This window comes from Grammomys surdaster, unplaced genomic scaffold (genome assembly GCF_004785775.1).
Source record: "Grammomys surdaster isolate TR1022 unplaced genomic scaffold, NIH_TR_1.0 543, whole genome shotgun sequence".
NCBI classification, from domain to species: Eukaryota; Metazoa; Chordata; class Mammalia; order Rodentia; family Muridae; genus Grammomys; species Grammomys surdaster.
In genome coordinates this window covers 799,985-826,407 of record NW_021604962.1, presented here as the reverse complement: position 1 = coordinate 826,407, position 26,423 = coordinate 799,985, and the positions used below count along the sequence as shown (strand labels likewise).

The following is a 26,423-nucleotide window of genomic DNA, read 5'->3' as shown; positions in this document are numbered from 1 at the left end:
TGCTGGGGAGGCCTAAGAGAAGGCTAAGAAACTGAAGAGCAAAGAGGGTGGACCTTTGAAAATACTCAGGAAACTACTCCAGAAGAAGAAAGCTAGACTCAATATGGTTGACAGCAATGCCTACAAACAGCACAGGAGGTTGAAGTTGTGAGGCGCCAGGAGTGTTGGCTCCTGGAAAGCATTGCCTCCATGGGGCTGATGGTATATAAAGTACGGGCAGTCCACCTTGAATGATATTAAAAATGAAGAAGGAAGGACAGAGGATGGAAGGAGCATATACACAATGGAAATGGATAGCTTGCCTCTCACCTGTGGGCACCTATTGTATAGAGGAGGAAGGGAGGGCAAGAGAGAGGACTCTTCAGGTAGGCATCCAGTCAACTGAACGAGTAAGGGTACAGTAAACGAATCTGCACCTACAAGACAGGTTGTGTGTGTGTGTGTGTGTGTGTGTGAGAGAGAGAGAGAGAGAGAGAGAGAGAGAGAGAGACAGAGAGAGGGAGAAGAAGACAAGAACCTGTGCACTTTAGCTAATGATCTCACCAGATAGCCACTGTGAAACTAAAGAACACTACATAGAATATTGTAACATGAATTACATTTTTTTTTCTTTGTCTATATGAACCAAACAGAAAGCCTCACTGGGTTGAAAACACTAAAGCTCAGCAGAAAATGAGTAAAAAGAAAAAGGAAAAAGGAAATAAAATGAGTGTTAATTAAACCCCTCAGAAATGTAGATGATAAAAACAAAATAAATGAAAACTAAACTTCAGGGTGTTCAGGGGAAATGCAAATGGTAAATAGACCCTCATTTAATATCTAAAATAAATGTAAATGGCTTCATCCTGTCAATTGAAAAACCAGGCATCGGCGGAATAGGATTTAAAAGCATATGGTTCAATTATTTGCTGTCTGTAAAACTTCACCCTCTTATGTCAGAATGGTAAGATGAAAGAAAAGTGATCCTAAAAGTTCCACTACGTAAACACATTCCAACTGAGTAGGTCACACTAGGTTAAGGGCAAAGCAGATAATTCGAGCAGAGCAGCTAAGTCCAGGCACAAACAGTACACATTCCTAAAATGGTTAATTCACAAACAAACCAAAGCATGATACAGGTGTGTACAGTGAACACCAGCACCTCGAGAGCCTAAAGAAGCAGGGCTGCTGAGGTGGTGGGATAGACAAAAGACACATATCATCAAGCCTGGCAACCTGAGGTCAGCACTGGGGAACTCTGTGTGGAATGGACTTACTCCTGCAGTAAGACCTCTGACTTTCACATACACCCATGTGTACATGTGCATGCACACTAGCTTGATTTCCGTTGCTGTGATAAACACTACGTCCCAAAGGACCTTGTGTGGGAAAGGGTTTCTTATGTCTCATGGGTAATAGTCCATAATAGATGGAAATCAGAGCAGAAGGCAGGAAATCTTAGAGAAAGGTTACTTACTTACTGGCTTCTTCCTGCCTTCTGTTCAGCTAGCTTTTGTCTTGAGCCCAGTAACAACTGCCTGAGGATGCTGGGCCCTCCTGCATCATAGACATGCTATAGACCTAGACCAGACATAGTCTGGTTTGAGGCAACCTCCTAACTGAGCTTCCTCAGATAACTGTGAACTGAATCAAGTTGACAGCTGAAGCTAATTAGGACATAAGCAAACATACGAACAATGTAAAAAATAAATAAAATGTAAGAAGCAATAAAACTAGAGAACTGAAAAGATACTTTAATTAAGCCGCAATTGAAGTTGGAGACATTAACACTGCACTCTCAGTAATTGGTAAAACTATTATTCCCTTCAGAAAGTCATTATGGATTTAAAACTCAATTGTAGTATGAAGCAATATGGTCTAGTTGATATTTACATGGCTTTCCGCACAGTATTAGAATACATGCACATGGAACATATGGCAAGTGAAACCATGTTTGATAGTAAATAATCCTCAGTTGAGGGCTAGTGAGCTGGCTCAGTGGGTAGAGGCACTTGCTGCAAAGCCTGATGACCCGAGTTCTACCCCAGAACCTACAATGTACTCCAATTCCTGCAGATTACCCTCCGACCTCCACACTCGTACTCTGCTGTGTGCACACACATACGCTCTCACACACAAATACACTGTAGTTTTTTTCCTTTGAAAGAACTGGAACCACATCAAGTATGTGGAACTCAGTGGAACCTAGCCTAGACTACTAACAACTGACAGCTGAAATGGTTGGGAGAGTTTTACGTAAGTTAAAACGTTGTTCTTTCACCTGTTATTCTGAATTGTTCCTGGCTTAGAGAACATGGGAAACAGAAATCTTCCTTCTGAGAGTTACCAAATGGTTAATGAAATATGCTGGTTCATGGCAACCAATGATAACTTCCTTCTCTGTGCACTTTCTTTTCCAGCTTCTCTGTTGAAAGGATTAAAGCATGCAAACATTGTGCTGCTTCATGACATCATCCACACCAAGGAAACCCTGACACTTGTCTTTGAATATGTGGTAAGTGAAATAAGAAGAATCCAGTCTGTACTAGTCAAATATGAACAAAACGCTCATAGTGATATGGAGTTGGTTTTTAAGTTGCTATACTGAAATGAATGGCTTTTCTGAGTACATGTGACATAATCTTGCGTAAGATAATGATCATGTGACAGGTTTTTGAGTATGTATTTTGTTAGACATGTTGTTAGTGTATAGCCTGTTTGTTACTAGTATGCTTACATTGTGATTTGTAGGCATATCCAAAATGATGTTCACTATCAAGGAAATTCAGAAACAACACAGATGTTTTCCTTGGGATTTATAACCTGGTTTCTCAAAAGCATCCTTAGGTAGATATTTTTTTTGGTGTGGAGGAAAGATAGGGCAGGGTATCCTGATGCTTACAATTTAGGCTTCAAAGTTTTCCACCTCAGTTATTTCAGCTATTAACTAAAGCTTCCAATTTGTATAGCATACCATGTAACAATCTTCTTGTGCTGAGGGTGTCACTGCTGAAAGACCTGAACTTCAACTGGTAATTAATCTTTCTTCATTTCCCTCAGTAAAACATATGGTGTTTGTGTAGCAGCATCTCAGCATTTCGCTGTGGAATCACGGAACGTAACCATGATAATTAGCATCCGAGGTTTCACAGATGGATCCGAGAACATGTAATTTATAAGATACAAATGACATCGGTGCAGACTTTTTATTGAGAAGAATAGCTACCGGTATTTTGACTGTACTAAAGTCCCATTTTTATAATTACCGCACTATTTTTACTGAAATAAAAAATCCATTTTCTTTAAAAGTATGAAAGAATGAGTATCTCAAGCAGTTTTATCTTGCTAATGTCCGCCTCTGTCTGTTTATCATTTGAAAATTGTTGTCTCATGAAAAAGCCATTCATCTTGTCTATTTACATATAAATGATAGATACATTTGAATAATATGGTAATGCAGCTACAAGGACAGCTAGAGCTAGCAAGTTGCATATATTACATGCTACCAAGAATGGAAGCAGATTCACACATCAATGCAAATATAATTTCTTTTGTTTCCTTCATGATTTGGAGTCAATAATGTATTGAGATGATTTGGGCTTGGAACTTTCCATTCATGGTTTCTAGTATGTCTGATTTACGTATTTTAATAAAAATCTAGATTTTTCTATCTATATATACTATCTTCTACAGTGCTTTACAGAAAGGATACTTATTTCCTCTATCTAATTGGTTAATTAAACTGGAAGAAAAAGCAATGTTTGGGACACTTAAACTTACCTTGTAGAGAAACTAACAACTACAGTATGAAAATATCTTCAAATCTTAAGTGCAAAACGTTCATAAAGGAAAAAACAATGTGTACGTGAGACTGTATGTCATTTGATTATGTTCTATAGAGTTGGCAGCAAAACGGAGGGTAATCCAGTCCCTTCTGCAGTATTTGCTGATTACGACTGATAAGCAGTTTTCTTTGTGTGAGTGAAAATTTCCCTGTCCCTGAGCTAGAGGACTAGATATCGAAGGTCGTAATCAACCACGTGACAGGAAGTCTAGGCACCCTACGTGAGGAGTGTGGTCATGGGTTCTGATCACACTGCCTCCTCTTCATTTCTTTGTTCACCTATTTTCTTCCCTTCCCTCGAGTGCTTGCCTTCGTCTCATTATTCTCTGTGTCTCTATCTGCTCTCTCTCACAAAGCCCCTTTGCTACACCTTATTTGTTAGTTACATGGTGTTCCAGTGAACCTCTGAAGTCAGAGTTTCGGTTTCTATAGAAATATTAGACTGATTTTATGTCAGTTACTCAGTATAAAGATCACTCCCCTGAAGATTGTCTAAAGGTTTTATTGTCCCATGCTACCCAAATTCTGACTCTTTGTACTTACCCTGCTGATACCTTAAGAATGAAAATCACTCCCCACTCCCCACTCTCAACATATCTAGCAGAAACATACTTTCCTTGCATGTGTCATATCACTATGAAGTGATGGCAAGTCTCTGTAGGTTGAAACGCCTTTGAGGAATGGATTAAATACCACTGTGGGTGTAAGGTAGGAAGTCAGGGGGATGATGTGGGCTTGGGATGGTAAGAGATGGATGAATACATGGTGGCAGAGGAACGTTTGAGAGAAGTGTGACCTGAACATTGAAAACACAGATCTTCATTGCTGGTTTTTCTGTTGGCGCTGTGCTGAGGTCTCACATCTGCAATCGTCCCTTTTGTGTTTAACTAGGGTCTTGCGATTGAGCCTTGGCCGGCGTTAACATGAGATCCTCCTGCTTCAATTTCACAAGCCTTGTGATTGATTACAGGCATATCCCACCATGCTGAGCACACTGTTATTGTTAATGTTCTCCCGTGCAGTTGCATCAAACTGTGATTTTTACCACTCTAAAGGTAGAAAGCTAAGAGCTAGGTTGAGTTATTTTCAGGCCCATCTTGCTTTGTCCTCTGATTGGTGTATATATTCAGTCTTCATTGTGGCTGTAGTGATTGTAGACTTTGGTCAGAACTTGGAAAGGAGACTTGTTTTCATAAAGTAAGATTCTATATTATTGCCCTGTGCAGCCCTTGCTCTGTAGTTAAACATACATAGATTTGTGTGTCTGTGTGTGTATGCATACATATACATATAATTCTATATATATGTTTACACATAAACATGGGGCTTTGTTATTTAGCATGCTCTGAAATCAATCTCAAACACTGGAATCTAAACTCTCCCAAAATTTATGATATTATCATATTTTAAAGTTGATGGAACTTCCTTCCTGAGTAGTATTATTTTTGTTGTTCCATGTCACTGACAGTACTTCTTACTGGGTCTAGTGGCACATACTTGTTTTTCCAACCACTCAGGAGACTGAGGCAGGAGAATCAGACGTATAAGTCCTGTCTGGCCTTGATAACATGTTAAAGGCCAGCCTGGTAAAATTAGTGAGATCCTGTCTCTAAAAGGAACGGTGTAGAGAAACATCTCTGGCAGAGGGCTACATTTCTTACTCTCCTGTTGGTATGATAGAATACATGGCCAAAAGCAGTTCATGGAAGGGTTGATTTTGACTTATGACTCCAGAAGCGGTGAGTCTATTGTGAGGCGAGACAAGACAGGTTGACAGTCTCTGAGACACTATAGTGTCTTTGCTTTCATGTTTGAATTGCATTTCTAGTTGGGGAGGTATGGAGGCAGGAGCCATGAAGCCTGGAGTTCATGTCTTGAACTGAAAGCATGAAGCTAAAGGCAAATTGGAGCTGGGATGAGGCTGTCGACTTCCATGGCTGGCCATCACTGAACATCTTCCTCCAGCAAGGCCAAAGTTCTCCATAATGCCCCTAGTCGTTGCCACAGCTGGGGTCCGCGTATTCACATTTGTGAGCCTTTGAAGGACATTCATCGTTCAAACTACCACAAGTTTATGCCTAGGTTGTAAAGGACCTTGGAATCAATTTCAACTACCACAAAAATAAACAAACAAAACCCCCCCAGTAAACAAAGAAAAACTTTCTTTTGAAATAACATAATAAGGCAAACAATATGGGAAAAATCAATAGGCCACACTCATTAAATCCTCGATGTAAAGGGAAAGGAAGACGTTTCGACAGATTTCTACACTAGTGTATCCTTGCTTTCCCATTACAGCTACATTTTCAGTGGCTTTCTGAGGTACTCCTGTAAGCCTCAGTGTGCAAGGGGTTCCTATTTGTGACAATGCTCATGCAGTATGATTTATTTATACCCTTTTCTCTGACAGGGAACGCTAATCCTAGATTTTTTTATATTGTTCCCATTGCTGCTGTAGTTTTCTTAAAGCTTTCTGAGAATAATGAGATAAGGAATGGAATGTTAGTGATATGGAAAAAATAAATAAAAGGAATGACTTTGGAGGTGATTAGCCCAGCAATTCAGTAGATAATAGAACTTTGTTCATCCCCCCAAGTACCATGAAAAGTTACTAAAAATTTCTGAAACTGAGTTTCATGCCCACTTTCACAGCATGTACATGTCATGAGCTGGAATCTTCAAAGCTGGGCCTGGGCCATTGCCTCCCCAGTTCCTTAAGTCTCAGTGGCAGGGCACATGAGCCTCTGAGAAGCATGCCTCCTGCAGTGCCTTCAGATGAGAGATGGAAAGGGTTACCTATGACCAGGGAAAGGCTTAACAGGCTTGCAAAGGAGGGCACTTCTGTAATGGTCTAACATGCTGCTACAGCTCTCTGTATTTCACGTATGGCTTTAAGACTTGAAAGAGAAATAGGATACCACTTAGAAACAGTGGCTCCCGAAAACATTCGGCTGTGACAATGCTAGCAAAAAAATGTTCTTCTACTTAAACAGAAAGCTTAAAAACAATGAGTTTGCTGATAAAAATCAATAAATTTTATTTTTTTGATAAATAAAACAAGTGCCCCATCCCCTGTGTTTAATAGTACGATGAAAAATATGTCATAGTAAACATAATAGCATGATTATACAATGTATTTTGCCATTAACTTTATAACTATTGTCTTTTGCTTTAAATTGTAAAAGAGGAAGTAATCTTGAGCATCATTTTCATTGATATTATTAAATATCATATCATATTTAATAATAAGGATACAAAAGGAAGCAATCTGGACATGGTGCACATGCCTCTAATTTCAGCTCTCAGGGAGCAGAAGCAGTCAGAGATCTATCAACGTTCAAAGCCACCAGACCTATACAGAGAATTCCAGGACAGCTAAGTGAGACACTACCAAAACTAACTAATTAACTAGCTAACTAACTGACTAACCAACCAACTAAACTAACTCAAAAAAATTGAATGAACTTATCAGACATGGACAACATTTCGATCTTGCAAGCTACATAGGTTTTAGAGATTAACTACATGATGCCTAAAGTTATCAGTACAACATTATGCGTGTGCAGTTACGAGACCAGCTATTACCTAAACTGTTCTTTTCACCAAAATCATGAATAAATATAAACAAAAGACTACAAGGACGTAGGAGATGGCCATGCCTATTACCTTTGCTACCTTGATTGTGGTGATGGCAATATGGCTATGTACCCTCATGTTGAGCCCTCAAAACCATGTATATGGATTGTATACATTGTTAGTATATGAATTACTATCTAAAAACTGTCAGTGAAAAAAGGAAAACCAAGAGATTATAACCAATCACAATAGGAATAGTTATAGTCATTTTATTTCTCCTGCTATGTTTTCACCTAAGACAATGTGACCAAAAATCATACATGATTGAAAGATCACCAAAACCACCATAATGTGTTTTCACAGTTCTGCAAATTTTATAAAACTCACCCGGAAATGTTCATTAATTTATGAGATTATGTTTGTTGCTTTAACATCCTAAGTGTCGGGTTGGTTCTTCCTGCATTAGTCGCTAACTGGGGCTCTATTATAAGTCAGTGTAGACTACAGGAGAAAAATCTATGAACACTGAGACCTTCCCCTCATCAGTGACAGAGGCACAGTGCTGAGAGCCCACCCCTGTAGGAAAATTGTTCTGATTTCTAAATGAGCCATGTGTAATGAGGCCAGTGACTCTCTCCCTGTCTAGTGTATGCTAGACTATCTGGTATATTAGAGATCCTCAGTGGACTGAGCAGGGGGTCCCCAATGGAGGAGTTAGAGAAAGGACTGAAGGTGCTGAAGGAATAACAACAATATCAATCAACCAGACCCCCCCAGAGCTTCCAGGGACTAAACCACCAACCAAAGAGTACACATGGAGGGACCCATGGCTCCAGCTGCATGTGTAGCAGAGGATGGCCTTGTTGGGCATCAATGGGAGGAGAGGGCCTTGATCCTGTGAAGGCTCCAGTGTAGTGGAATGCCGGGGGTGGGTGGGGGAACACCCTCATAGAAGCAGACGAAGGGGACTGGGATAGGGGGTATCTGGAGGGGAAACTGGGAAAGGGGATAACATTTGAAATGTAAATAAATAAAATATCCAATAAAAGAAAAAAAAGTTTTATGCACACACTGCCCCCCCCAGAGAGAGAGAGAGAGAGAGAGAGAGAGAGAGAGAGAGAGAGAGAGAGGCAAGACAGAGACAGAGACAGAAAAGAGGAAAGAGGAGACAAAATTTTTATCACTTTAACTCAGATTTAAGAGAGTTTGTCATTACAAAACATGACACACACATTACTTGGGGGTCTTGTGCAGCCAAACATGACATGTGGCTGCAGCTCTGCCAACTAAACAAACAATTCTGGCTTGTCATTCCAATGTAGAACATTGTCTACCTAGTTCATTTACATTCCAAATATATTTCCTACTATTTCCTACATTTAAACTCTTTCTCTTTCTTCCAAATGAATGTTCTTCTAAGTAGACGTTACAGAACAAATCTGACGCTTTATTGGTTAGAACAGCTTCAGGCAATGGTGTGGCTGCCGATACATAGTCGTGTCCAAGGAATTAATGAATCTTTTTGTTCAAAATGAATGTGCCAGTCAGAGTTCCCTATTGCAAAGCAGAAACTCTCTCTGGTTGATTTAATCAGGACATCTTGTAGTGGGTATTGTGACCGACAGCCCTGCTTATTATACTTTAAAACAAGATCAGGTGATACTGGGCAGCCAGAACCAGAGCAGGAATCATGGCAGGGAAGTGTGCCCTGAGCACTTGAAGCCATCAGAAGTGTTTTAAAGAAAGGTTTTTGTCTCTCAATTCCTTGTATGGCTTCTCTGGATTAATAGATGTCACTGTTTGCTAATGTTGTCAAAATGTCAAAGTAACCTCTGCAGCCTTGTGGCTTATTTGAATTGTTTCTATTCAATGAGTCAATATGGTTTATTTGGCAAAACTGAAGCCACATGTCATGTTTTGGCTGCAAAAGACCCCCAAAGAAATCTGTGTCTAGCATTTTCTAAGGGCAAAGAAGTCCTGTTTCTTACCAAGATTCACAGAACAGGCTGGTATTAGTAGTGCGTGCTTTTAGTTTCAGCACTCAGGAGTCATAGGCAGAGATCTTCTTGAATTCTAGGCAGTCAGCACTATATAGTAAAACCCTATCTCAAAAACTAATTAATTAACTCTCAAAGCATAGCAATTTTTTAAAGCATATAGCAGGCATTCCAATGTAGAACATGGTACCCCTGGTCCCCTGCACCATCTCATAAGCGGTCACTAGGATGCCTTTATTGCTCAGTTACAGCTAGGGATGTGAGGTGAACTGCAGGTGGCATACAAACAGATCCTGTGTTTTTGATCTTTGAGAAGTCATCTAAATTGTAGATAGGCAAGAGTGAATCTAGCTTTTAAAAGTGACTTAGACTGAATGTCTACCTCTATAGATATACAGGATGATACTAACATTGGCAGAATTCAAAACTATATTTTGACATTAAGTTTTGCTTATCGTAATTCTAGTTAAGTGAGGGAGCAGCTCATATTTGGTTGTCCCAGGATTTGATTGGTTGTGCCAAACTCTAATGAGATCTTAAGAAACAGAGCAGCCATGAAGTCTGCTTGTGAGATACTGTGCCTTTCTGTTTATGTTTGTTTCATCAGCTTTTCTCAAACCTATTGACCATCAAACTGACCTTATCGAGAAGAAAATTCAATTGGGAATTATGAGAGGGGGTTGTCCTTGACCCCTTTCTCCTTGTGTTTGAGTTAGTAATTCTGATAAAGATAGTGACGATGTGCTTGGCCAATCTGTGTCTCTCATAGGTAGGGTCCATAATTAACTATTAGAGCGATGTAATCAAGGGTCAGAAAGTCATCTGGTGAAATCAGCAGTCCAGCCTTCAAGGTAAATGCTGTGTCTAACAGTGCACTTGACTATTTTCTAAAGGGCAGTTTAGCTAAATATAGAAAAAGACAGTGCATGCCTGTTAACTTACAAATGATTTGTGTAAAACAAGGCGGGTAATTTCTTTGCTCCAATGTGAGCTGGCACTGAGAAGTGACAGCAGAGAATAGCCAGTGTGGGTTGTACACGTGTTGACAGGAACTGGTTCAAAGCAGAGTTGACACAGGTTGGTTAATAGCATGACAAGGTGACAGAAGTGAGATGGATGGTAAGCCAACAGGAAGGAGGGGGGGTCACCAGTGTTCTAGAAAGACATGAAAGCCACATGCAAGAGGCCCAGGCGGCCAGCTTTATCTTTATTGGAAAGTGTATTCCAGTGCTCCGTGTTACTACTAAATTAAACTTGGCATCTTAGAGTATAATGAGTACTTTATCACTAAATGTGTTCTTTTAATAGGATGAGCGGAACCCCATTAGAAATGTAATAGGATAGGTTCCTATGCTGTGCTGTCTGCATTGCAATCACATATGTTATTTAAGTATCTTAGGACGTGTAAGTCCTGGTCCACACTGGAACCTTGTAGTAGGCACAAGACAGATGTTTTGCTGATAAGGAAAACCAGGTTGCCATGTCAACAGAAGCTGATAGATCCAAACCTGGTACTTTACTTTCCTCATGCTATCAAAATTAGCTTGAAAATGTTAACTTTCAGATTTCAAAACTTGTTCTTGGTTCTTGTGAGTTGGAATGATTTCTAGATCTTTGTTGTTGTTTTTGTTGTTGCTGCTACCTTGAGTTTCTGATCCTGATCTCCTAAGCAAAGGGATTCCAGGAGTGTGCCATCATGCCTTGCTAACATCATGATTTCATTTAATTTGTGACTTGATTTTCTTTAGTCTTCCCTAGAATTATTATCTGTACAAATAAAATGAATTTATTTTCACATCTAAAAAAGAAAATAAAAGAAAACCAAATTCCTTCAAGTACCCCATGCTCTGTACAGTAGCTGTATCCTGTCATCTTTTGAGTCTCTGTAGTAATGGACAAGCCCTGTGTCCTGTCAGTATTCACAAAGCAGGCATCTCCAAGGTAGATAGCAAAGGAACCAGTTTCACTATTATTACATAAATTTGTCTCATTTGGCACAATTTCTTGTAAACAAACTAAAATTGTTGTGGTCATCCAATTGATCATTAAGTGATTCATTTATCCTTCAGCATAAATGACATAAATCTGGACAGACCCTTCTCTTTTGAGTTTAAAGATATAAATACACAGCCTTTACCCCAGCATGATGGTATACACTAATGATCCTAGCACTCGGGACGATAATCCAGAATGATTAAGGATTGAAGGACAGCTTGGACTACATAGCAAGATTGTTTAAACAGACAACCGTAAAAACCACACATAAAATATACAAAATGCATGTGTGTGTTTCTGCATGTGTCTTTACTAAGTCCTGATACCTCGATGACGCTAGGTAATGTAGCTCCAGAAACCAGCTGAGATTAGATTGCAACCACACTTGTAGATGTGTGGTGGGATGATGGCAGTTTTGTGACTTTAAGAAAACAATTGAAAGCCTGGCTTGAACTCATGGCTTCCCTTTATAAAAGATGTTAAGGATGTTTTCATTTTATATACGGAGAGCTAGTTCTGCTAGTGATTACTCATTGTGAGGAGGACTGCTGTCACTCACAAGCCAGTACTAAATGTGGAAGTACAGATGCAGGCACTGTGGTTGGCCGGCTGCAGGCAGTGTGAGATGCAAGGGTTCTGAACCATAAGGAGAAATAGAAGAAATGAAAAGGAATCAAGCTAACTTTCTATCAGGACTCTTTTTACGAATCCCCTGTTTCTCTAATTGGTAAAACAAAGTCAATTAGCTTCTATTCTTTCCTTTTCCCTGGTGACTTTTCTTATCTAATAAGGCATTGTAGTTTCTTTCAGTTAGCAGCTTGAACAGTTTGTTCATGGTCTGGTTGAATTTGGGGATCTTTTTCTTGTGTTTGCATTACCCTTGCATTCTGCACTATGGTGTCACTTCTCTTGAATGCCATTCATTGTATGAGCCCCAATCATGACTCAGGATTTGGTTATATCTGGTCTAAGATGGTAGTGAGTCTGATCTTTGCCTTGCTGTAAATGAATGTCTGATTCTTCACAGTAGTGATAAGTGTACACCACTGGATTTCAGACAATTTTTTAATACATACTACCTCTGTGGATTTATTTTGTTTTCATTTTAATTTCTCACTTTATTTGACAATTTTATCATTGAAACCACAGGCATTTATTTAGCAGTTGTGAAATCACAGACAAGATGAACTATAAGAAACAAGAGGGTTTCTTGGGAAAGAAAGGAAGACAGTTTTAATTTTCTTTCCTCTCCAGAATGCTATTCACATTTCTCAAGAAAAGTAATAATCTTGGATGAGTGTGCACAGTCATACAAGAGGAGCAGGAGGAGTGGCACTTTAAGTGGAATAAAACTATGAAAAATGATGAGTGCAAAAGAATAGAGACAGCTTTACTTACAAATGCAAGATTTTATTCGATGAATGTGCCCAAGACCTGGATGAAGATAATCAATGATACCAATTACCTTTGAGTTAACTTTGATTAGGTCAGTGCTGATTGTAGAAAGCATCATTAAAAAATTCTAAGTGGGAATGTGTACCTTGCTATATAGCATGCAAAACGGAGTGGGGGTAACATTCCACAAATGTTAACAGTAACTTGACAACTTGGAATCATTTTAGTATCTACATCTTTCAACTTGTTTACTGTGTATGTATGTGCATGTGTGCATGGGTTCTTGTGTGTGTGCATGTGCGTGCGTGCATATTTATGTGTGTGTGTTTGTACACCTGTGTGCATCTGTGCACATGTGTGTGTGTGTGTGTGTGTGTTAGTTCACTGATGCATGCATGTGCCTGTGCATATGTTTATGAGTGTTCATGTGTTGGTGTGTGCCTGTGTGTGTGTGTGTGTATATGAGTGTGTGTGTGTTGACACACAGTATTCTGTAGCACAGGATGTTCTTGAACTCTTGATCCTCTACCTCCACCTCTCTAGTGCTGGGATTATAGTCATATGTCACAATGCCTAAATTTTCTCTTTTAAAAGTTGTTATTCCTTATACTAGATGAATATTTAGCTCAGGTCACATGCCATTTCAGATTAGTGTGCATTCTTTGTTGTGGTTAAGGTGTGTACTTGCCTCTCTAGATGTCAATCATGTATTTGGGATAATGTCATTTTCACACTTGCATGGAAATTGGAATCCTTTGGTTTTAGGTTCTTTAGGAAAACAGAGGTTTTTATCTTCTACATTAAGCCTACTGCTCTTCTTTTAAAACACACAATACAACTTCTTTATACTGTCTCAAATATCTTTTTTGAAAACAGTTTATTGGAGGTTTTATTTTATGTGTGTGAGTACTTAGTTGCACTGTGTGTATACTGCCCACTGAAGTCAAAAGACAGTGTTGGATTCCCTGAGACTGGAGTTATAGATAGTTGTGAAATACCAGACGAGGTGCTAGGATTTGAACGGGGGTCCTCTACAGGAGCAACATATGCACTTTACATCTGAGCCATCTTTCCCATCTTTTTAGCCCCCTCTTATTGTCCTGCATAGATTATTCACCTTTGGGATCAACTTTTGCTTTTTTCTTAGTGACAAAGTGTAATATACATACTGTTATAATTTGGATTACATCATTATTCAGAATTTATCACACGTCATTATTAATTGTCCACAGGGCAGAAGGTAATCCTATGATCGTGTTTTGCTCTGTTCATACTGTCTTTCCTTGGAAAGAATCATCTTCTGTTTCTCATTTTTGTCATTACTTCAGGACCTCTCAGAGCACAGGAGTGACAAGTCTATTCTAGTTTCTGGTGTGCCCTCTCTTCTTTTTGGTCTGGAGGAATGCCCCTTTCTATCTTGTGTTTATTTGGGAAACATAACTTCTGCTGCTGTCTTTGGACGGAGCCTGGGAAAGTGTTTTGATTCACAGTTCAGCTCTCATGCTTGATTGACATGCTTGCCTGGTATGGTGATTTTGGATGGGAATAATTCCATTAGGATTTCAGCAGGGTGCTCCATGTTTGTCTAATTGCCATTACTTCCATTTAATGACTTCTCTTCATCTTGAATATTCTGTTGTTTTATGCAGAAGCAAAACAGTTACCACACTGCAGCTACAATTTCACTGGGTCCATCTTTTCATTTTATAAATTTTATTTTAATTTTTGTGTACATTGTATGAATTTGTGTGTGGTAAAACACTCTCTCTCTCTCTCTCTCTCTCTCTCTCACTCTCTGTATGTATGTATGTATGTATGTATGTATGAATTCACATGAGTGCCCATGAACATTCATGCAATGGCATGGCATGTACATTTGGTGATCAGAGTACTTTCAAGAATATTATTTTTCTTTCATTATTGCTTCAGGAGATCAAACTAAGGCTGTTAGACTTGGGTGACAAGCACTTTTACCCACTGAGACATCTCACTAGCCCAGGTTTTAATATTTCTTGTACTGTAATAGCTGTGTAGAATCATAACCCATACTGCAAGGTCACTCTTTTAAGGATTCAATTTAGTGATTGGTAAAATACTCTCAGTCATAGACTTATTCCTGCTGTTAAGTGCATTGTAAGTGAGCCTAGAGTGCCTTCCCAGTCGTGAAATCATCACCATACCACTGCTTCTGGTTACTGCTCATCTACTTCATGTCTCTAGAGATATACCTGATCAGTTCATGCAACAGGAGGCATGCCAATGTGTGACCTTGTCAGTGGCTTCTTTCACTTGTGTAATGTCACTAATGTTCCCCCATCCTGTAGTACTTGTTCTCTGTGTAGTATTCCACAGTGTGAATAAATCATGACTTGATTATCCAATCACCCGTTGGTACACATTTTTTACCATCAGTTGTGAATAATGATGTGACCATTTATGTAACTATGTGCCTTCTGAGAGCCTGTTTCCATTCTTGAGTAAAATTGTTGAATATTTCTATAACAGCTTTCCCTTTCTGAGAGACTACTAAGCGGTGTTCTGAGGTGCATTCTGGTTTAAGGTGAGATATATGTATCTACTCCATATACTCTTTACTCACCACCACTGTTTATTGTCTACCGTTGACTGTTCAGAAGTCATCGTTGGATCTTCATCTGAGTTTGGTGGGTTGAACATCTTTTAATGCATATGTTTCTTTTTGTTTTAAGCATTTTTTTTTTAGTTTTTTTAAAAAATGGTTTCTCCCTTTCATCTCTGTACTCTATATTTTCTCTCTGTAGGATTTAAATATCTGATCTTTGGGTTGCTTTTCAAGCCTTTTTTTTAATCTTTTATTTTTTCTGTTTTTTGATTCTCTTTTCTTTAGCTTGGGGTTACTGGACACTTTCTCATTTTTATGATTTATATATTCTAATTAAGCTTACATATTTTGAAATTTCTAGTTGTATGCAGTTGTGATATATTCCATTTATGAATGCCCCTTTGATTTTAAAGCTGCAGCAGCATGTTTTATCTATTGAAAATACTAGTAGTATTTAATGCTAGTGAACCTATCTTCCCCCTGTTACCTACAGTTTTTTCTTGTAGCTTGCTGTGGCTTCTGTGTAATTTAAAAGACTGGTTAAATACTTGGTACAGAACAGTCTGATTAAGATGTCAGAGTGTGTGGGTAGCAGGTAGACTATGATCTTCAGCATAAGAAGGAACTACCTTATGGAGATGCTCTGGCTGTTGGTATCAACCTTCCCTGCTGTTCTTTGAGATTGCCAGTAAAGACCTCCTGCACTTCTTTGAAAAATTAGTATTTTGAGAATTTCACATATCATATTTTAATCATTTTTTATATACCCCTCTCCCACCTCATCTAAGATCTACCACTCTTATCCACTCAACTGGGTGTACTCCATTTTTTTTTCAAGACAGGGTTTCTCTGTGTAGCCCTGGCTGTCCTGGATCTCACTCTGTAAACCAGGTTGGCCTCGAACTCAGAAATCCACCTGCCTCTGCCTCCCAAGTGCTGGGATTAAAGGTGTACGCCACCACTGCCCGGCTTCTCCTTTTTTTTTTTTAAACCTATAGATGAGTCCAGTTAGTGTTGCTCATATAGTCTTGGTTGGTGGCTGTTCACTAGAGCATGGTCATAGAGAATTATGACTAAGAAATTCCCAGTGTTGAATCTTGTGGAAATAGATTAGGGGATAGACTGTACTTAATATTCCTACTTTGGATTCCTCTGGTTGTATTTGATTTCTTGGTTCTGATGTCTTCTCTGTGTTTTAGAAAGGGCCTATCTGTAAACAATATGGAAGATTAATCTGAAGCTCAAGTAGCTACTGAGGACTTTGAACTAGTTTCTCATATCATAGATATCTAGATGTAGACTTCCCATTTCTTAGTGTCCCTGTCTTCTGACACTTCTCTATATAAACAGTGTTCCTTCTAGATGTTCTTCACTTGCCATCCTCATGTAGCTAAAATGTGGAGAATCTAAAATGTGTTGCTTGTGGATTGACAGAATATAAAGTGGATATTTTTTCAGTTTGTCATCCTTATATTGGAATCTCATCTATTGTTAGAAAGTTCCGTTATGAATGAGTCTTGAACTTGTATTATGAAATCACTGCATAATTTGTTAATTTTTGTTCAGGTTAATGTTGTAAAGCATCCAACAATTTGCTATTCATCTATTGTTAAGAGTTTATCAGATGTGAGAAAGTTCATGAGCATGAAGATAATCAAATTAACAGTGGCTATATTATTATCCAGACCTTAAAATTTTAGAGGTATAAACAAAATCTACAGTGTGTCTTTATTAAGATTTTTATTTGGATAGGGATATTTATCCTGGCTAATTGTCGTTTGTTATGACTTGTCTCAATGGTTGAATGGTGGTGATGTATGTAGAAATATGCACTCACGTTGTAGAGAAATATACCCTTTGACTCTGCACTTTTGTCACTTGTAGTGCTAAGAAGCTTTTTTTTTTTCTCTTTTCTTTTCTGAGTCAGAGCTTCACTCAGAGCTTCTGAGTTAAATTCCTGGTTCAGTGAGTAATTTACTCTTTTCTAGCTACCACACACACTCTAGTTTTAAATCCTCAACAGATGCCCATGCTTCATCTCCACTTCATAATCCAGGTTCTAAAAGGCTAATTAGTCATGACAACTGTTTGCTAAGCGAGAACTTTCTGTTTAGCAGATTTTTCATTTTTCCTTGCTATATAACCTCCTTTCTAGCTTGGATCCCCAGTTAGCCAGCCCTGTTTTTTCCATGGCCAGCAGCATCTGGAAGTTCGCGTTTATTCTTTTTTCTCCCCCTTCTTTATTTCTCTCTAGTTCACTTGGTATGGAGCAGAAGCAGTGATGATAGGTAGTCCTAGTTATCTAGCTAGAAATTCGAGAATATATTGAAGGTAGCCATCTAAATCTGACAGCAAACAGAAAGTCAACGTTGGTACAGTAATAAGCTATGGGAGAGAATGTAATTATTCAGAATACTTATTAGAGGAAAATAAAAGACCAATTTATTTATTTATAAACACAAAATCAGATTTCATCCCACTGAATAGTACTAAGAATTTTCAGGCAGATTTTTAAGGGGTCAAAGGATACTTCATCCTTTTTATTTTTAATAATAGAATCTGTAAGAGGTCAGTGGGCAGCTTTTCATCCCAAGGGTTATGGCAAGATTCTAAATATATGTGCCTTATACTAACATTGTAGCAGATAAATTTCCAATATCATTTCAATATTCCACAGAACAGAAATGTGAAAGTGAGAGTGCATATGCATGTGTGTATGAACATGCTTTTCAGAGTATGATAAGTTTCCACTGAAGTTCCTTGGAGAGTATGGCAGACCCAGAGAGAAGGGGACCACATTCTCTTTTTAAGTGAGCACTTGTCTAACTACTGGAAATAATATCTGGAGCTGGTATCACCTCCAAGACTTGTCTGAGCACCTCATCCTGTAGGCCACACCATCCCCCTTCCATCCTTCGTCTAGAGACTTGGAAGCTTAGCCCACTGGCTCTGGGTCCTCTCTGAGGCAGCTGAGGGGAAAGAGAATTGGTAGGGGAAGACTTGGTCTTGCTAGAGATTAAGGTTGCTTTCTACTATGTTTACCTGTCTTGATTCTAAGTTACTCTGAATCTAGAAGCTTCAAGCCTCTGGGCCAATTAATACCTGTCGCTTAACAGCCAGGGATTAAGTAAAGGATTAATTGCTAAGGCTCCTTTGTCTCTTGCCCAGATGCCTCACAGGGTCCTGGCAGGAGGATGGTTTGGAACAATTAACTTTTATTGAACCAGGAGAATAGAGTCACACTCACAAAAGGAAAACCTTTTACACAAGCAAATATACATAAACACACATATGCTCTTACATTCATTCATACACATATATTCATACATACTTTAATATATTCTTGTTAGGCCTACCTACTTGTCTCATACTTACTTCGTAACACACACACACACACACACACACACACACACCCCTATACTCACATATGCATATATTTTGGATGGAGAAAGCAAATGCCCTCATGAACAAGTGCCATGGAGCAAGCATTGGTGTAGAAAGAACTCACTACTCATTGTGGATGAAAAATGAGCTTCAACAGTCACAGCTAGAGAAAGAAAAGGCTTCTACACTTTTAATGCTAAAAGAATTTGAAAATCTGTCTCACTATAAGAAAAGCCTGCTTGCTACTTCCTGCTCTCTCTGCAGTTCCTTCTCTTCTCAGTCTCAATCTCCTCTCTTCTCAGCCCTTTGTTATATCATATCCTGCCATGTACTGCTTCTATATTGCTTCTGCTCTACTCCTCTTAGATTTTTCTTCTCTTTTTTGTCTCTCCTCATCTACTCAGCTTCTCATCTCTGTAATGCTTCCAACCTATTCTCCTTCTGCCTCTTTAATTCTGATCTCTCCTTTTGCCTCCTAATGCAATTATTCCTCATTTTTTTCTTTCTTTTACACATTTCAGGAGAATAGATCACGTAGTATTCTGAAAGTTCATAACAAGTTCAAACAAATTTGAATCATATTCCATATAAACTTGCAACAGAGATGCTTACCTGTGTTTCCCTTTAGAGTAGTTATCAAACTAGACATTCATTATCTGTCATTAGTTACAGAGGTTCATTGAGAGTCTAAATCTATAATTCTTATGTCTAATTTAACATTGAAGTTTTGTATAGGTAATCCCTTTCAACATTTCTTATCTTCTGTCTTTGCACCTACAATAAGTCTTTGTTACTTTTACAACCCTTAGTTAATTGTTTTAGGGCTTACAGGAATGCATTTCTAAGTTGTAAATCTGTATCATTGCCTGCTTTCTGTCTCAGCAGAATATCTCGTGAAATGTAAAGCCTGGCAGAGTTCTAATTGCAGTTTTTATATCACAGAGGGTCTTAATTGTAGTCCTTATTATAGAGGGCTCAATAATAGCTAGTATAAATTAAGGAATTCTTATAGCATCATCATTAAGAATTAAATCATCTACTTGTCTATATAGCATCAGTACAAGATCATCTTGGTTGATCTTCAGAAAATCTGCCCAGTAGAGTGCACTAATTTCCAGGGATTGTTATGTTGATTTAATAATGACAGGAAAGGCATATAAATACAGAGTAAAGCCTGAGATTGGTCTCTTATGGCCTTGCCTCCAGGGCTCATCCTCCACAGTCTATGCAGAACAGTGCATCTCTCAGGAAAATCACCTGCTAGTCTTAGTCTTTCCTAGATGAATCCTGACCATGAAAGGTTTAAACCCTGACTGTCTTGGTGTCTTAAAAGGAAGCTCAGTGCATTGGCTGAAAATTTGTTGACCTTCCTTTGTCTAGGCTCATTTCTTTCCATTTTACTTTGTTTCCACTCATCCTTTTATATAATTTTGTTCTGAATATACGTTCTTTCTATATAATGAACATAGTATAGTACTCTTCTACTTTTGAAGCACCCATACATTCCAAAGAACTACAAATGCTAATTTATAAATACATAAACAGACTGTTACCCTGTAAGTTAATTTATGGAACTCTGATATAAACATACAAATATATGCGACATGGTACCAGAAAGTCTGAATATTGCAAAAATTTAAAGAAAAGTTAATTTAAAAAAATCAATCTAGTAAAATATAACATTTACATCAGTTACTGAATTAAATATCTAATTAAAAACACACACACACACACACACGTGCACACATATTTAATACCCTTCTTGTGTTTTAACATATTACCAGTGAACTAAATACTGAGTAGGATTTGCCTAGTGTCAAATATGAATTTACTCTTCCTAGGAAGAGTATGCATCTTTCACTATTTAACTTGGGCATGACCTTTGCTTAGCTAATGAGTTCTGATCATTATCTGTTACTTTGGTATAACTTGGACAGTGGCTAAGATGCCTCACATCACTGCCTGTCCATCAACCCCGAGACTGCAGTACTACCACATGTTGTGTTTGAAGACTTGTGATGCATACTCAGGCATGTTGCCTTTGAGTGTCTATTCATGCACATTTTTGTATACATTCTTATTATATGTTACCTGTAGTTTTAAATTGCTTTGAGCACACAGACATTGAAGACCAGAAATTATGATTGTGAAGTGTCCATCCCCACTTTTAAATGAATACATCTTCTACATTAATATAAATATCTCATACTCAACTTTGAAGTTGTCTCAATTTTGTATAAATGTAAAATTTATTAAATCTCTCTCTCTCTTTTATTTTTAAGTTTCTGTGATGGTTGTTTTTTTTTTGTTGTTGTTTTTTGTTGTTGTTGTTTTTGTTTTTCGAGACAGGGTTTCTCTTTATAGTCCAGGCTGTCCTGGAACTCACTCTGTAGAGCAGGCTGGCCTTGAACTCAGAAATCCTCCTGCCTCTGCCTCCCAAGTGCTGGGATTAAAGGCGTGCGCCACCACCGCCCGATTAATTTTCTCAATTAAATATCAATCATGATAATTTTAAAATATTTTTATTAGTCACTTGTTGCTGGAAATATTTAAATTGGCGGCACCCGTTCTGTCTTGTGTTACGGAGTCGCCATGTTTCTAACTAGGCTAGGCCTGAGGCTGGGGTGTGTTTTCGCTGCTGCTGTGGCTCAGGCCAGCTCAGTCTGCAGGCTCAGGTGGCCACCCATGAGACGGCAGCATAGGAGATGGCTCTGCCAATCTTCCACGCTGTCTCCACAAGGCTGGGCTGAGCCCAGACCATCCCACCATCATGTGGTACCCGGTATGAATGAGGCTCTAACGCTTAAAGGTTAATCAAAGTCTTTTTATGTTTGGTAATGCTTAATAACAAGATGCCCATACAATTGGAGATGCTTCCCAATTAACTAACCTAGATATAAGTTGTTACCCAGGACTGCTCTCCATAGATGCGTGGCTCTCCATCCTCCTACATCTCGTCTGTCTCTCCCAGGTCCTCCTCTTCCTTCTCCTCTTCCTCTCCTTATTCCTCCTCTTTCTTTCCTTACTCCGCCCACCTTAGCTCCTCCCAACTTGCAGGGAAAATATGCCGCTACAGTCACTTTTTCTTCCCTTTTAACTTTCAGTAACTTCATTTTCTCACTGGGGGATATGACTCAGCTTCATTGTCATAGACTTTTGTCTTATGGGTGGTATCTAACGTTCAGTCTCTCTCTCTCTCCTCTCTCTCTCCCCCTCTCTCTCTCTCTCTCTCTCTCTCTCTCTCTCTCTCTCTCTCTCTCTCTCTCTCTCTCTCTCTCTCTCTCTGTATGTTATGTGTATGGTCACACCTTCCCAAACGTTTCTTATGCTCATCTCCTTGATAGAAATTATAACCAGTTTCAGATAGTGAGTATGTTGATCATGTGCCAAGCCTACTAATTAGTTCGAAGTAAATATTGAGGGATATTTTACTCAAATTGTCTAGTATGACTGTACGAAGTTATTTATGGTATATTTGATTCATGTTTGAAGTTGAGTGAGGCAAATTTTCAAATGTTGTGTTCACCCTGGAATCAAGAAAGCACAACTGAATTGTTCTATAACCAAGCAGTGAAGTTTTATTCTTTTTCCTTGAAATCCTTTTCAACAACCTCTCTTTTGGCAAACTGCACAAGATCAAGAGAAGGGAGAAGTATTGTATGTTCCAACTCACTGACTAGGGTTGGCATTAGAGCCAGAGGCATAATATATCAGCAATAGCATTGGTCTATGCTTCTCAACGTTCCTACTGACAGCATCATTACTGTGCTAAATATGTCACATGCCTGGGGAAGTTATTGTCGGAAGTATTGCAAGTGTCTAAGCTTTAAGGAAATTAGGAAGCTGTTTTCTTACTCAGGGTTCCCGTGATTTTACACACACCCGCAGCAAAATTCTTTGTGACCTGAGGAAAGATCATAGTGGCAAAATAAGAGAGAAGCAGGGAGCAGTTGCTCTTGCGCTTTGGCTTTTTTGTTTGTTTTTATCACAAGCAGGACAATAATTTTTTTTTGAAATACATGGGTCTGAGTTTCAAATCCATTTAAAATTTTGGAAATACCAAGAATGTAATAATTGAAGCAATTTCCTGCATGCTTTATGAGCCAGAACCTTTTTCATGCTCCTTGTAGACAGAGCTACTGCTTTAAAGCAACACGTTTAAATTTGTCAGAGATATAGCACTGCCTCTGATCATCATATTCTGTAGGTATAGACTTGTGCTTTTCCACTCACAGAACTTGGGAAACCCAAAGTTCATTTGCCCTTAAATGTATTGAAATAATTTGAAAAGCAAACTCTGGTTTGGAAAACAGACTTCTTGCAGGGAGTAATGGTGAACAACTGTAAACCCACCATTGAAGGGTCAGAGGTAGGAAGGTCATTGTTTGAGGCCAGTCTGGACTAGATACTGAGTTCCAGGCCATCCTGGGCTTTTTAGTGAGACACTGCTACAAACAAAGCCAAAAACAAAACACAAACACAAACACAAAAGCAACAGCAACCAAAACCCACCACCACCACCAACAAAAATGTGAAGTGAAAAAGGAGAGATTTTTACCTAAAAGTACTTATGCTTCACATGTACTATAGTGCCAACTATAAATTGTTCCCTCCACCATGTCCATAACAGATATTTTGCAGACTTCAGTCTTGAAGTCTTGAGGTCTTTCAGACTTGAAAAGCCTTTCTCTAAACACATGTTGCTGTACATTGTGTATTACTCCAGCCAGGAAAATGTATTTCTAACATAATTTTTTCCAGATATATCTCTCATTCATGAGAGTATTGATTAGTCCTGTTTTGGAGTTTTGGCCCACAAGCTTTCTTCCTTAGGTAATGAGGAAGAACTCTACAGTACTTAGAAAAATTATAATAACCTTGCTTCCAATATACCATTCCCGGTTGTCTTGGGAAAGCTTCCTAGTCAAATGTATGAATGGGATTATAAATGGCTCCTTTCTCTTAAGAAGAGGAGGAATCCATTGACACATATTTGATTCTGTTTGCTATTTTCTCACAATTGTTATCAAGTTTCTATATAGTGAAGATGTTTTATTTGTCCTTATGAGTTTTTAATTGTTCACTCATTTATAATGAACTGGAAGATTAATACAATTGATACAGACTTTCAGAAGAGTTGCCAAGAAAATGTGTCAACGAAGTCTTATTTAGTATTTTCTTCTTCTCATAAACAGTTCTAAAATTACTATTTTTAAAATTAAAAATTATATACACTCACTACAGCACAGTTCATTTTCTAAGCCACTTTCTGTGTTACCAGGTCCCCTGTGAGTGTTATGTCTGAAGAGCCAGCATATGAAGTGGCTCTTCTGCCCATCCTTGTAGCCATCATGTTACCCCGTGATTGGCCTGGTGGCTCAGTACCATTGTCTCAATACTTGGAATGTTGTAGTTAGCATGGACTATACAGAGTTCCAAGCCAGCCTGACAACAGTATGCCTCCCTACAATTCTAAACAACAAGAAATCAAAGCTGAACCAACGTTATCCTGGAATGGCCACTTCATTTACTACTGTCTTCCTGTCTGGTCTTGGTCTCTTCTCTCCAGCTTCTGATCTCTCCCTGTTTCAAATTCTTTTGTTGTTGTTGTTGCTGTTGTTGTTCTCTGTAATTTTAGAGTCTTCAATATTTCTAGCAGGGTGGCTTCAGAGTTTTAGAGTTAAGATATTCTTGAATACTATTCCAGATTATTTTTTGCATGTGTATTTGGTATGCATGTGAACATATACATTTTTGTGTGGGAATCCATGTGCAACATACGTAGACATGCATTTGGAGACCTGTGGTTGAAATCTATAGTCTCCCTTAATTGTTATCTAGTTTCTTTACTAAGTCAGTATCTCTTACTCAACACAGAGGTACCCAATGCATCTAGTCTAGCCACCCAGCTTGCTCTAGGATTCTCTGTCTCTGCTTCCCATATTGGTATTAGAGGTAGGCTCACCTGACGTCTTTGTGTTGGTGCTGGTGATTTGAACTCAGGTTCCCATGCTTGTGTGGCAAGCACTTTATCCACTGTGCTATCTCCCTCCTTTAAGATAGCACTTGCACAGGAGATGGCCAGACAGAAAGACATGGCTTAGAAAATGAACTATACTGCAGAGAGTTTCCAGTGTATAATTTTTAATTTAAAAAATATTAACTTTAGGACACATCATGAGAAAAAGAAAAATTAAATAATTTTAATCTCATTTTTTTAAATCCTTGTTGGAAATCAATATTTATTGAATATCCTTTTCATAAGGTGCTCTAATATTAATATATTTTAAATTAAAAATCATATATACTTCAAGCTAACCCCAGCATAGTTAATTTTCTAAGCCACATATCTCTGTGTGACAGTTCTCCTCTCTATATCCATTCTCTGTGTCCTTATGCTTATGCTTTTATTTTTTCTTAAAAACTCAACCTTGTCTAAAAGTACAATGCACATTTAAAAAAAGTGTTTATTTGAAGCTGATACCATTCTGTTTTCTTATGTGGTTTCGTTCCGTGCATGATTTGCTATGTGATACCTGAACCACAGGCAGCTGCCCTTTCTTGACTTGGTTTTACAGAGCACATTCAGCAGATTCACGCCACTGTAAAGTGGTATTCTGTTGAATGTATTATAGAAGTTTTCCACAGATTTCCTAAACTGTCCCCTTTCAAAAAGGAAGACTGTTGTTCCCTTTACTATTTTCCTAAGATTCCTGTAGATACAAATGCTTTTCACTTTAAGATTTACCTTCAACAATAGTAAAACTACTAGAGACACAAACTATTGGGGCTTGGACGTCTACATTCCTTTTATGAGAGAAAAATGGTTTGCAGAGTTGTGCCTGCCTTTGTGGAGCTGTCTAATCTGTCTCTGTATGATGCTATTCCCAGAAGTCAAATAGCATTTTGTTTTAATGGAAAGGATATTTCAGGTTGCTGGTTTTGCATGATGGGAATGCGGTTGGAAATGTTTCCTGTTCACTCACCAGCCTCAGGCTGCTCGTGCATCTTGGATTGAGAAATGACAGCTGAAATCATTTAGGCAGAATTATGGACAGCCACACATAGATTTATTATTACCAAAAAGGGGGAGAAATATGTTAAATGATTAAAAAGAAATGTATAATTCAATTAGAAGCAAACTGTTCCATGCTAGCTATTATAGAAGAATTTTTATGTAATAATCTGCTTTTGTCCTGATTACTTTTACTCTTCCCTAAGGAATGTATGTGTGGTTTATTGAGAGAATTTTAAACTCTTCCTGTGTGGTTTAAAACAAGATTAAAAATAAAATAGTCTAGAAACAGGCCTTGTAATATTTAAAGGAAGTTTGTGTAGAAACAGTGAAATACTTGAGAATAATGTCTTTGCTTGTGTCAGGATAGACTAGATGGGAAGGCCAGGCTCTCTTCATGCTGTGTCTTGTTATACCATCAGAAGCTCAATAATTCACCTTTAATTGAAACCTCAGAGGAAAGAGGTGGCACCTGTGTGGTACTTTACAATGTTTGTTTTTGTGAAAGTTGCTGAGGAATTATAATGCATGAATGTGAGGCCTGAATAACAGTTGATTGCTTGCTTAAAGTTGACCTTACACCGAGGTCTTAAGAAATAGCTCTTTCTTATATGTAGTGGATATAAGCTCCTTTCATCAGATGCCCTGAACGCCTGT

At 38.4% G+C, this 26,423-nt stretch overlaps 1 protein-coding gene across 3 annotated transcripts in view; it reads left to right on the top strand.

Annotated features, from left to right (window-relative positions):
- The window catches only part of Cdk14 (cyclin dependent kinase 14), a 472,739-nt gene that overhangs the window by 249,519 nt on the left and 196,797 nt on the right, over window positions 1–26,423 (top strand). For all 3 annotated transcript variants that reach the window (XM_028781762.1, XM_028781763.1, XM_028781764.1), the window contains one exon: window positions 2,400–2,494. In XM_028781762.1, the coding sequence (XP_028637595.1) occupies window positions 2,400–2,494 (95 nt within the window). The remainder of the gene's footprint in view (window positions 1–2,399; window positions 2,495–26,423) is intronic.